At 45.9% G+C, this 13,004-nt stretch overlaps 1 protein-coding gene across 2 annotated transcripts in view; it reads left to right on the top strand.

Moving 5' to 3' along the window:
• Positions 1-1,295: 1,295 nt before the first annotated feature.
• Positions 1,296-13,004, top strand: part of Rab5 (RAS oncogene family member Rab5) — a 37,416-nt gene continuing 25,707 nt past the window's right edge. The window contains exons 1-2 of one of the 2 annotated variants that reach the window (XM_037435042.2): positions 1,296-1,630; positions 7,920-8,091. In XM_037435042.2, the coding sequence (XP_037290939.1) occupies positions 7,926-8,091 (166 nt within the window). In that variant the 5' untranslated portion in view covers positions 1,296-1,630; positions 7,920-7,925. The other variant, XM_037435040.2, reaches the window with a different exon arrangement.

Below are 13,004 nucleotides of genomic sequence, written 5' to 3'. Positions count from 1 at the left end.
TCTCATTGCTAGATTCACCATTGATGTTAATAAAAAAATTATTCTACATTGCTAGCAATGTGAAAGATGCAATTGAACTGTTTACTTGGCATTTATAAAGATGCACTGGCTACAAACTCATCATTCCTTGTAAGGACAGTTCAAAACAAGTATTGCATACTTAACACTCATGCATATAAGTGATGTCGTTCTCAGCATCCAGAGGAATAGCAAAAGTGATGAGGCAGTTTTGTTAAAAGTATTAAGCAGTAACGGTCATAAAGATATCTCTCTCAAGTCGAATTCGGATGCCAGAAATGTCTATGTCTGCGTTTTTTTTTTTTTTTTTTTTGAAGTACGAAAACTTTTATGGTAATTCAAGGTGCTGAACTAGCATCAACCAGTCAATTATAAATCATTGCTAACGATTACAGGTGTGCATATGTGTCACTCAAGTACGATAGGGAAAAGCGACGGTGCAAAAGAAATTTGAAGACTTCAATTCATATCTTACATATGACTTTTTGTTCATTTTTCTTTTGTAGCTTTTATTTCCCTAAATATGAAAGTTCGATTATACGAATAAATAAACGAATCGATTCTTTCTACACTTGATTTTCGTATTTGGTATTTGTGGCCAACAAAAATTGAATATCTATATTGACTGCCCTTTTCTACCTATTCATAGGCTGTATGAAATAATGTGCTAATTAGGGCTGTCATGAGTGCTGCCACAAACTCCGGCAAAACCTTATCATATGGTAGTCGGATGGTATCGCTCAACAACAGTTGTTTGAACCGAACAAACACGACAAAGGAGGACGACGTCTGTCGCTTGAAGAAAGGTAAAAACTGCGCGTAAGGGTGCTAGCTAGCTCGATTATTCATGTAAAGACGAATACGCGCACTCGAGACCACGCTGTTTTCTAATTTAAACAGGATGTGACAACGTCTCAAGTTACTGCAATTAAGTCGAGTAGTCAGTCGCACGTGCTTTTTTTTCAGTAATGATCGAGTGCCCGCCGAAAGCGCGCAGCGCGACGCGAACAGCCTGTTGGGATGCGTCAAAAAGAAGCGTCTGCTTCGAATTTTCACTCGCACCAATTTTGCGTACTTGAGCGATCGCTGTTTTTGTCACCAGCTCCGTTATCTCCCAAGAAATGTCAAGTGGAAGAAGTAATCTTTTTCACCAGTTTATTTATCACGTGGCTAAGTTCACCAATTTGTGATAACGTACCACTTAAGCATCCGTTTAGCGGCATAAAGTATCTGTGCAGGCAACACCGAGCAAAAAACTTATGACGTCATCGATTCATCAAAGGAAGGGGAGATAACAGAAAACATAGTCCGTTGCTTACCTGCAACAGGGCTGAGCTAAAGATTTTCGTTGAAAGTCGGCAATGTCTTCGGACCGTATCGAAGTATAGCTGCCTTGACGATATCAAGAGCGAGCGCCAGTATCTGCCACGAACTTGTTGGCTCTGCTGATCCAGGCTCCAGCGGAAGGTTACAAGGACGTTGTGTGACTCGGCTACATTTTTGAGGGTGGTGTAAAGGAAGGTCCGTCCGTCGACTCCGTGTGAAATTTTTTCGTACTTTTGTTTTAGCCTGTATTTCGGACTCTCCGGAGTACATTCAAGTTTTCAATTAGGTGAGTTTTATGTGCTTTTTCGTTGCTTTTAGCCTGTGCGCGCTATGAGAGTGCGCGTCTTTCTGCTGTTGTTTCGCTTAAGCGCTGGGAAGGGAGAGGAAAAGAAAACTGCATCATCGAGAGAGCCAGCGGCGAAGTGGGCTCTAGTACGTGTAAACGAGATTGCTCTAAGCCTAAGCGCCAATAGGCCTAGCCACTGCGACGTCTGCGGTGACAGTTTATTTATCTCGTCGCTATCCGCGGATCCGCGTTGACGGACGGCTGGTCGCCGTGCTCGGTGCGTCCGGGCTCGCCATTGCTCGCCAGAGTGCCCTTCGAGCGTCGCGTCGTCCCTGACAAGCTGCAAATACGCCCACTTGCCACAAGCAACCAGCTAGTCAGCGCCAGGCCCCAGCAAGACCAGCGAACTTCGACCGAAGGGTTTCGTTTCCACAAGCGTGAGATCTATTTGGCTTTCACTTTGGGGACTTGTTTCTGTTTTCGCGCAATGGCGTTGCGGTGCCCTGGCGTAGTCGCGTACGTGTTGACGTGAATCAGAGCGTTCATAGGAAAGGAGTCTTGGCTTCGACCAGCCGGCAGCGATTTCGCAGTCAGGTGGAGACCTCGCTGCTGTTGCGTGCTCTGAATCGAGGAGTGAAGCTGCGTCACAGCTCTGCCCCGAGCCAGCGTTGCGTCTCCGGCGAGGTTGGCACGTCAGGCTTCGCATTCGGCGGGCGCAGATCAAAGTACTCGCACTATTGATCACCGTTTACAATACCTGACTCGGTGGTGGTTCTTTTACCTCGCTTGTTGCTATCGGTTGAGCACGTGGCCGTCGAATAAATGCAGCAGCGTCTGCCGTGTCAAGGTCTGTGAAAAGAAAAATAACAGAAAATCGTGAGTGTCGACGTCCCTTGCCTCGGCAAGGTTGTTATTCACGGCCGGCGGACTGCGTTTGAGGGGCGTCTTGCGGCCAAGTTTTTCGTTGCCTCGGAGGGGCGTGCTTGAATGAGTCTCCAATTTTCGCCTCATCTTGCTGATGTGACTCGTAGCGACGTTGCCTGGGTTTCCTTCGACATAATTTTGGGTACCATATTGGTGGCAATTAGGAGCCTGAACAAGATTGGTGCGTGTTTTGATCTCTGCCTCTTCGTTTTCGTACTTACATATGTATCCTTCCATGCAGTTTGGTGTTTGCTTTAGTCGCCCTACTGCATGTGTGAATTTTTAAACATGAAATGGAGAAAAGGTAGTTTGTTGAAAAGATCGTATAAACGCATCTTCATTTATGGACACAAACCGGCCATCACACATCTGCATATTTGTCCTCGGTTATGTCCACAAACAATAAAAAAGGGATGAGCCACATAGTACTTATTTTAACTCACGAATGCAAAATCACTCATAAAGTTATCTGCATGAAGCCTATTAACAGTAAAGCATTAGGATTGTTTGCAGCTCTTTCGTTGATCGGGTATGCATGGTGTTTGGATATGCTTATTCAGAGGGTTAGTCTACGATGTAAACAAAGGCAAGCAATCACATGAGTAAATCTACGTGTATGCTGTTGTTAATATGTCCAACTATTCAGAGGAATACATGAGAAAGATAATAAAAAAAAAATGTCAAAATCAGTGAAGTTTGTTTCAGTAAGTGTTGACATCATTACCCGCTAGGTTGTGTATGGTAGTTAGTTCTGCAATTAAAATAAAGCAAGGTCTTTCCCAGTTTTCTTGCCTGTTTCTGTAGTATCAGTTGTTTGCACATCACTATAATCAAGCATATATAGTTGGTAAGTTTTCCATCAATCTAGTAAGTGGCCAGATTAAGACACATAATGCTATAGTGGCCTTTTAATGTGCATCCTTGCATTGTCATTCTGAACCTTGTCTTGACTTGTGATGTCTCATGCATGTCTGCATATTTATCGTACATGGTTTGGCTGGTGTTTGCATTAAGCTCTTGGCTATACTCTTGACATACTGCAGTATTTCTCACCACCAGGGCGCGGGTTCGCATCCCGGCTGCGGCGGCTGCATTTCCGATGGAGGCGGAAATGTTGTAGGCCCGTGTGCTCAGATTTGGGTGCACGTTAAAGAACCCCAGGTGGTCTAAATTTCCGGAGCCCTCCACTACGGCGTCTCTCATAATCATATAGTGGTTTTGGGACGTTAAACCCCACATATCAATCAGTATTTCTCACCACAAAAGTACATTGATGCGCAATTGTATTGCATGGCTTCACATTATGCAGACACAAAGCATGACAGGGTGTGGACGGAGGTGACCCGAGATGCTTCTTCCAATTGTTCTTTGTTACCTCTGCTGTTTGTAAGCTGTTGCCAAACTCGTTTTTTTTTTCCCAGTTATAGTTGGTGCTGTTTTTTTTTTCTTAGGAAGACTTGCGGAATGAGCATGATAAACTGTATTTTGTTTGCTGGTTTTTATGAAAATGTTCTTCAGAGACTTTGTAAATATTCTGGCAGGAACGAGCGCTATTAGCATCAGTGGCACAAGTATTGCAGTTGTTATAGCAAAAAGAAATTTAGCCACCTAGTTACATCAAAATTTAGGATAAATGTCAAGGAAATGTACGAGTGCTATTATCATCAGTGGCACAAGTATTGCAGCTTATTGGCTGCCTAACCCTTGAGTGATCCTCGCAGCGCTTTTTTCATGGAAATTGTTTCCATGGAAAGGGGAGGCAGGATTGCACGGAAGTTCAAAGGCTGACGTGCTTGCCTCAGCAGTGCATATTGAGGGGGGGGGGGGGGGCATGCATATTTACGTCCCGGAGGGGATTTTAGGAGTACCCATGAAGCCTTCATTTAAAAGAGTTAACGTGGCACTCATGTGCATGTAGTTCTCATGCAGCCAGCTATGTCTACACGAAACCCACTCTGGGTCCAGACTCGCTCATCACATTCTGAAACAACCGAAAATGCAATGGAGCAAAGTGAAATCTGCTTACGGCCCTGTACAGCACAAGGCCGTTGATTTGGTTTTTGATCACGCACCTGCATTTTAATGGCAGTAAAGTGCAGACATGTTGCGCACAAAGAGGAGGGTGTGCATTATAAGTTAGGCGGTGAAAGTTTGGAACCCTCCGTTGAAATATTTACGATATTATTTCCTGGGGGGGGGGGGTTGCAAGACCCCATTAGGCAATCAAAAAGTACAATCACGCTATACAGTTTAGTGATTTTTCTTTGCATCTTAAAGGTAACCTCGAGAAAGAACACATAGTTTCACTGTTTTGTAGTGGTATTCAACTTCGGCTTCGTCTCATTTCTTACTGGTGCTCATCAGTTGGTCTTCTAGCTTTCTGAACAAGGCTTTTCAACTGCAGATAGCAATATCCGCTTAGTAATCTATTGCCAGAGGTACAGGGATCATGCTTGCAAAGTATGGCCAAGTGTTTGTGCATTGTTTGTCAATCAGCCTTGTGGGAATGAGTCACGCCTTCAGTCTCACTCGTGACAAAAGCACACGGCAGATTTCTTAAGACCCTTTTGCAGTGACTCTGCTCTTTTGATTGTTTTGTTCAGCTCTTGGCTTGTTACGAAAATTCAGTTGTTAAATTTGATTACTAAGAATGGAGAATTGAAGACGGACATTTACACACACACGTATGCACATAAACACATACACGCTCATTGTCTCTCTCCTTTGATCAGCAGTTAGAAATGCCACTGGACTCAAACTTCCACTCCGGTGAGCATTTGGATATGAATTAGTTGCTAGAAGATGAACTTGTTCTCATTGTTTCCTTCACCCTTCATGCTGCCATTTAATTCTTGTAGGAGGCTCATCAATTGTTGGGCAAATTGTTGAATCACTGAAGAAATATTTTCTTATGAAATTCAATTTGGCAGAACACACCTGGTTTTTCTTTTCATAAAGTTGTGTAGCATAGCGCTACATTTTTGAATGTTGGTATTAGTTTGTGCTACATATTTAAGTGGATCAAATAGGGATTTAATATAAAACTTGCATATGTCGGCAAACTCGCTAATAAGTAGACTCTCCCAGCCTCTGCTTGAGGTGCGAGCGCAAGTCCATTTGAAGAAAAGGCTGTAGAGTTGGAGTGCAGGTGAGCCTTGAGCACAAAATATGTTGAGTGAGTACGAATGGGCTCCATATTTTTTCCGACCTATGTATAAAAGAACTATTAATTATTGATGCATGCATGCTATAAGTGCATAGCATTGTATTAATTTAGCCACTTGATCCTCTAAATATATGGGAAGTTCAATGCCAATGAATTTACGGCAGTTATACTGTACAAGCATGGTATTTTCAAAATCATTTGAAATGTTAAGTTACTCAGTGTAGCAGTACAAGTGCTTGCTGTGCGAGGTAATTCAGGAGACACATTATCCACCATCTCTGCAGGCAGATTCTGGTAGTCTTTGCTTTATAATGGCTTACCTATGATGTGCATAAGTCATTTAAAAGAAGGCAGTTGCGATTCATTTAAAAATGTGTCTACCTCTTTCCTATGGCATTGTAGCGTGTCATACTGCATTCTTGGAAGAGTATTTGTCTTCCATAGTTGGAGGCAGCTTTTGAAGTATCAGTAATCTCTTTTGGTATGCCCTGCTTTGTGTCTGTAATCTTTGGCTACGCTTGTGCACATGTTCAGTTATCAGTCGCCTCATGTTTTGGAGGTTTGTTGATCTGTGTACCACTGCAAAAACAAATGTGCGCTTCACATTTGTCATGGTTTTGCTTTTAACAAGTTTTGCTTGTAAGAGCTCGTGCCTACGTCTTTTAGACCTGGAGATGGTTGTTAGATTTGATTAATCCACATGCTTTTTCTAAATGATACTACAGTTGAAAGCGAGCTTTAAACAATTATCCTATTTCTTACTAGTTTTGCATAGAAAATCAAGGTAGACATTAACATGTTAATAAGAATCCCGGCTGCGGTGCATTTTAAATGGAGACGAGAATGATGTAGGCCCGTGTGCTCAGATTTGGGTGCACGTTAAAGAACTCCGGGTGGTCAAAATTTCCGGAGCCCTCTGCTATGGCGTCTCTAATGATCATATGGGGGTTTTGAAATGTTAAACCTCCTACATATCAATCATTCTGCCGATTGGTAGTCGAGGCTCCCGAGAACATGTGAGCCAAATATTATAGTGCAGCACGTGGCCTAGAATTTAAGATAAATTTTCAGTCAGCTAAATGCTTTCTCTTCTTTCGAAAAATGACTCTACAGGCTTAAAAATCATTGCTTTGCAGGCCCAAGTATCACGCAATTGGCTGGTTTGGGTATGGCATGATGGGGAGTTACTGGAGCCGCTGCAGGAAGCTGCTACCTGTCCACGCGCGTGTGAGATTGCACTGAAAAGTTGTGCATCTGAAAAAAAAAAAAAAAATCTCGAAGGTCAAGAGGTGCACATGACCTACCTTCACCCGTGGAATCTCTTCCTGCTTGGATTCCAGCGCTTTTGTCTGCATGAGAAGAGAGAAAGCAATTGCAGCGTGTGATAAATGTCTAACTCCACACGTACTTGACGTGTTCTAAAGTTTTTTGCAGCAGTCGATTTGTGAGGCAATAAGCTCCTTCACGGAATTCATTCCATGCTTACTTGGAAAACTGTTGCCAGGCTGCTTTAAGTAGCACCATTTCAGCATAGTCAGGCTTAGTATGAGCTACAACATGGCGACTCCAGTCGAAGGGGCCTGAATACTGTATTGTGGCACCAATATGCAGAGGTGGGTTGAATAAAACTCGTAGGTTTCTTTGCGCATTCGCTTAATACAACTCGAAGGTGAATGCATTTTTTCATTTGATATATACTAATCTCTCCTCCTCCTCTTCTCTTTCGTATTTGTAATATGGTTTTGTAATGCCTCCTAAATAGTAGGTATTGTATGCTTTCTGCACTTCACCAGTGTTTTCACTACCTCTGAAATTTTTCCATCTTTGACGAAGCATTTGCGTAATGTAACGTCGCAAATTTTGGGAGATCTGCGATGCTATCGCTTTAAGCATTTTTACTGTACTCGTATTGACGCCATCGACGCTGGCTTTCACATTTTGTGAGGCGTGTAAGGCTTTGGCCTTAATAAATACCACTACTTGGTATGGTGTTTATTTGGCCTTCGTGTACCAGTTTTCGATTGTAGTCTTGACCACGGGCACCATGTGGCAGCTTGTATTGAGCACTTTACCTTCATATGCGATTTCTGCTCCTCACCCTTCTGCAGGGTTCTTCAGGTATAGTAATATTAGCCAAAGGCAGGTTTTTTATGTTCAGCAATAACTTGAATGTACGTTGATGTGTGTACTTTCTTGCAGGCTCCGATGGCAGGACGCGGGGCAGCGGCTCAAAGGCCCAATGGTGCGCCGCAGGGCAAGATTTGCCAGTTCAAACTGGTGCTTTTAGGAGAGTCGGCAGTGGGAAAGTCGAGTCTGGTACTGCGCTTTGTCAAAGGCCAATTCCACGAGTACCAGGAGTCCACTATTGGAGGTAAGCATTATATTTGGCCATGTGTTATTGCCATAGACTGGCATTCTACTGCAATAGGCTGCGGCGGTTGCATTTCTGATGGAGGCGGAAATGTTGTAGGCCCGTGTGCTCAGATTTGGGTACACGTTGAAAAAACCCAGGTGGTCAATTTCCGGAGCCCTCCACTACGGCTTTGCTCATAATCATATGGTGATTTTGAGATATTAAAGTCCACATATCAATCAGAGCATTCTACTGCAATAGGGCTCTCATTTTATTCTTTGATAGTATCTTTTACGGCATTTATGTGCTATCTTATTGAGTCTTGCTCAGTATAAGCTACACCATGCGAGCGCGTGGCTGAGCGCTCTGCAAGATTGTACAGTAGCGTCGATCGTGGCATATTTTTGAATTATCAGGGGAGGGCTTGGCAGTTTCTGGGAATATGCAGTGCCCCCAGTTCCTTTCAGGCTCGCCCTCGTTTTGAGTAATGCCAGGATTTTTTTGCTGGGGGGGGGGGGCACCGCCCTTGCCTGTGGTGATACTTTGGGTGCGGAACTCACCCAAAACTGTTCAAGAGTTTGTCTCAGAATCTATGACGATTGAGAAGACACTGTCAATGTGTGCCCGCTAGTACGATCGCCGATCGATGCAAGGCAGCATAGCTATTCACACTCTCGGCTCCGACGAAATACGTGAAATGATCCGGCAGATCGTGCAGGAGGAGCTACGGAAGCTGTTACCTTTATTGCAGCCTGAAGTGGATCTTATTGCCGACATTGTCCGCGAAGAAGTTCAGCAATCGCTCGAAGTTTCCGAAGCATCGCAGCCTCCGGTGCCGCCGTCCCTTTCCTCCTTCATGACAATGCCAAGCCGCCGCACAGCTGCACTACCGTTGCCTTATGCCGCTGCCATCTTCAAAGCCATATCATTTGCCTGCTGGAAAGTGCAATTAGCCAAGGAAAACGGATGTTTGGCGTACCCCTGACAACTGGCTCTGCACTTGTGTCCACATACTAGACGCCATATAGCAGGGATGATGGGGAGGTCTAATAAGAGCATAAATCACATCATCCAGGCTTATAGAAAAGGCCGCATCAGGGATGCGCCATGCCCCGCCATGGTGGTCTAGTGGCTAAGGTACTCTGCTGCTGATTCGCAGGTCGCGGGTTCGCATCCCGGCTTCGGCGGCTGCATTTCCGATGGAGGCGGAAATGTTGTAGGCCCGTGTGCTCAGATTTGGGTGCACGTTAAAGAACCCCAGGTGGTCGAAATTTCCGGAGCCCTTCACTACGGCGTCTCTCATAATCATATGGTGGTTTTGGGACGTTAAACCCCACATATCAATCAAATCAGGGATGCGCCACATAAATGGCACCCTCATGCAACGACTGCTGCCCAGGACGCCAATATTCTCGACGCCTCGTAGGCAAGCCCCTTGAGTACTGCCAGAGATATTGGTGCAGCCGCGAGAGTGTCTGAAAGCGCATCGGCAATAAAATGAAGGCTAGTGAAATGTAAACTGAAAAGCCACGTTGCGGCCCAGAAGCTGGGCCTCTCCTCGTCAAAATACAGCGCGTCCTAACTTCGCGGCAAAACACGTCTCCCGGACCATGGTAGACTGGAAAACAGTGCTTTTTTCTGATGAGTCTACGTTCACAACATGCTGCGATCAAAAGCAATGTGTGTGGCGCCCTGTCAATGTTCGCTACGACCCCTTCTATGTGTAAGACGTAGCATCGACTAGACTCACAGCTGTTAATCTTTTGGCCACTATATCCAGTTATGGGCTGGGAGTTTCGTACCACATTGAGGGACCACTGACATGGTAATGTATTGCGACATCCTCAATTACGTCATGATACCATGCGCGTTGGACAGGCCTTATACTGGAGGGGACTTCCTCCTGTTGCAGCAAAACCTGTCACTTGTCTACACTGCAAAGGTTGTTCAAGAGCTCGTCAACATGTGAGGGATGTGGTGCCTCAGGTGGGTCTCCAAAGGGCAGACCTCAATATCATTGAGGCTGTATGGGGCAGAATGAAGGTCAGTCTGTGCGAAATAGGATTACACAGTTCATTTGCCAATAAGCAATGGAAGCGCTGTCGAAGAATGGATGCACCACCAAAACGAATGCAGTTTTATTGTCTTTACAAGTCACTACTGTGTGACCCACTTCTAAAATGTGGCGACTACTTCATTGACTTTCCTGTCTCATCACTTGAGTTCTTGCTTCTTAATATATTGCTACGTAGCTATCGCAGGAAGGGTGGACCATTTTGCGGACAGAAGACAATGAGGACTGGCTTGCCCGCTCTGTGTTCTGCACTCCGATTTATTGGTGTCAATACACTGGCAAATAGTCACGTCCCGTCTCATTTTACGTAACATATTTGTTGTGGAGGTGCTGTTGCTTCCCAGTACCCATCACGAAACTCCGAAACGGCTGCATCATCACGGGTCCTACCAAATCACAAGTTCAAGGAACATCGTCTTCATCACACGCCTCTTCTGTGACTCCTATCTACGTTGTCCTACCTCCTGCTCATTATCCTGGCGTATTTTCCGAACAGGATGGCCTTGGCATTGACAAATGGCTCGTGTATGAACGGATCAGCGCCGGCTATAGGTGGGACCCGACACTCATGCTTGCCAACATGATTTTTACCTTGATGGCCCTCCGTGGCTGTGGTTCGAGACGCACGAAGCCGACACTACCAGCTTGGACACTTTCAAAGAGATCACCGCTGCATGAAAGATAACTGCGCGAAATCAGTTGGCTACTTGAGCTCAGACGTCTACCGAATCCTACGTCGCTTATATTCACGTCATTGCCCTTTGCCGCCAGGTTGACGAACAAATGCCCGAGCCCGAGAAGGTATCGAATGTGCTCAAAGGCATCGCTGACGATGGCTTCAACCTGCTTGCCTACACTAACATCACCATCATCGATGAAATCATCAGACAGCCGGCGGTTTGAACATTCCAAGAGCCGCCGTATCACGCAGATTCACATGGCTGCAACTTCATCGTGTGAAGCTGCTCACCAGCCACTCACCTATGACTATATCATACAAATTGTTTGTCGGGAGCTTGAAGCTGCCTGTCCAGCTCCCATTCAACAGCCTGTTTCCACAATCCAAGCCACTGACCCATCACAGCTATCGGTTACCTTAATTCAAGCTGTGGTCAGGCAGGAGTTCACTAATCTCTGTCTTTTGTCAGCATGTCCCGGGACTCACCCTGAAGTACGCCCATGCTCCTCAGGTAACGCTCGCCGATCTCAATCATTGCCCTTCCGGAACCCTATGCAATGGCGAACCCTTCACGACCAGCCTATCTGCTTTTCCTGTCATCAACCTGGACATATTTCTCGTTATTGCCGTCGCCGCTGGTCCAACCCACCACATCACAGCTACCCTACTTATATGCGCCCTACCACTTCTGGACGTTCAGCCGCTGCATCGTCTTTTTACTCGCCGCATCTTCATGAGCCTCTCTCCACTGACAACCCTTCTACCGGTCGCCGCCAATCCCGCTCTCCGCCGCCTCGGCGCTTTTCCTTGTCAAGCTTCTCTGGTTGATCGCAGCAGGAAAACTAGATATTGCAGCTTACGGAGGTGTAACTACAATATCGGCGCCCGAAAACCCTCTACTAACGCTGCCCACACACTACAGTCTCATTGAAGTAAAAGTCGACAGCGTTCCTGTGTATGCCCTTGTTGACAAAGGCGCCCACCTATCTATTTTGAGCGCACATCTACGCTGCCGTTCACAGAAAATCGTGACTGATAATCGCTCTAACGACACGACCAATACTTGGACATTTCTACCCAGATGCTCTTACAGAAGTGCGCACAGACGCTAGCGGTCACGGCATGGTCACATTGCTCACGGCATTGGCGCAGACCACGCTTCTTTTGGCGTGGTCTCGCGCGGTCCGTTCGACCTTACGTGGCCTCCTGTGATAAATGCCAACATCGAAAACGACCTGCTGCACCCCCTGCTGGACAACTTCACCCAATCTCCATCCCTACCGAACCTTTCTTCCGTGTTGGTATAGACCTCCTCGGACCGTTCCCTGAATCAAACTCTGGGAACAAGCGGGTCGCCATTGCTATAGACCATGCGACCAGGTTTGCCATCACTAGAGTGCTCCCCACCAGCACTGCTACTGACGTTGCCGACTTTTTGCTCCACGATGTAATTCTACATTATAGGGCTCCTCGGCAATTGCTCGCCAATCGTGGCCATGCATTTTTGTCACGCGTACTCGACTTTTTCCGCTCTTCCTCATTGCAATACTAACTGACCACTTCCTACCATCCTCAAACAAATGGCCTTACCGAACGCCTAAATCGCACCCTCACAGACATACTCGCGATGTCTAATCTGATCACCATGACTGGGATCTAGCGCTACCTCACGTGACGTTCACCTATAATTCATATTGTCATAACACCGCAGGTTATTCACCTTTTCATATGCTCTATGGCCATAATCCGACCTTACCACTGGACACTCTGCAACAGACTGCTACACTTTCGCTGAGTGAATACGCACATGATGCTATTGCTCGTGCCGACCACGCACATCAGATCGCCTGCTCAAGGCTGTTGGCTTCACAAGCAACCCAGAAGGATCTCTACGACGGCAAGCATGTTGATGTTGACTTCTCACCTGGTTCCCTAGTTCTTCTCTGGTGCCCAGTTCATAGTGTTGGAGTGTCAGAGAAGGTGCTATCTCAGTACAAGGGACCTTGTCGTATCATACGACGGGTAACGGACGTTGGTTGTTCCAGTCTCCAGGACTAACCTGTCTCCAAACACCTCCAGTGACATAGTCCACGTCAGTAAGTTGAAACCATACTGCCCTCCTTCTGAAGAACACGTATGAAGCGCACTGAGCCGGTGCTTTTACAGCTGGGGGGTAAT

This window comes from Rhipicephalus microplus, chromosome 1 (genome assembly GCF_043290135.1).
Source record: "Rhipicephalus microplus isolate Deutch F79 chromosome 1, USDA_Rmic, whole genome shotgun sequence".
NCBI classification, from domain to species: domain Eukaryota; kingdom Metazoa; phylum Arthropoda; class Arachnida; order Ixodida; family Ixodidae; genus Rhipicephalus; species Rhipicephalus microplus.
The sequence above is the reverse complement of the archived record's forward strand: the minus strand, read 5'-3'. Positions and strand labels throughout refer to the sequence as shown.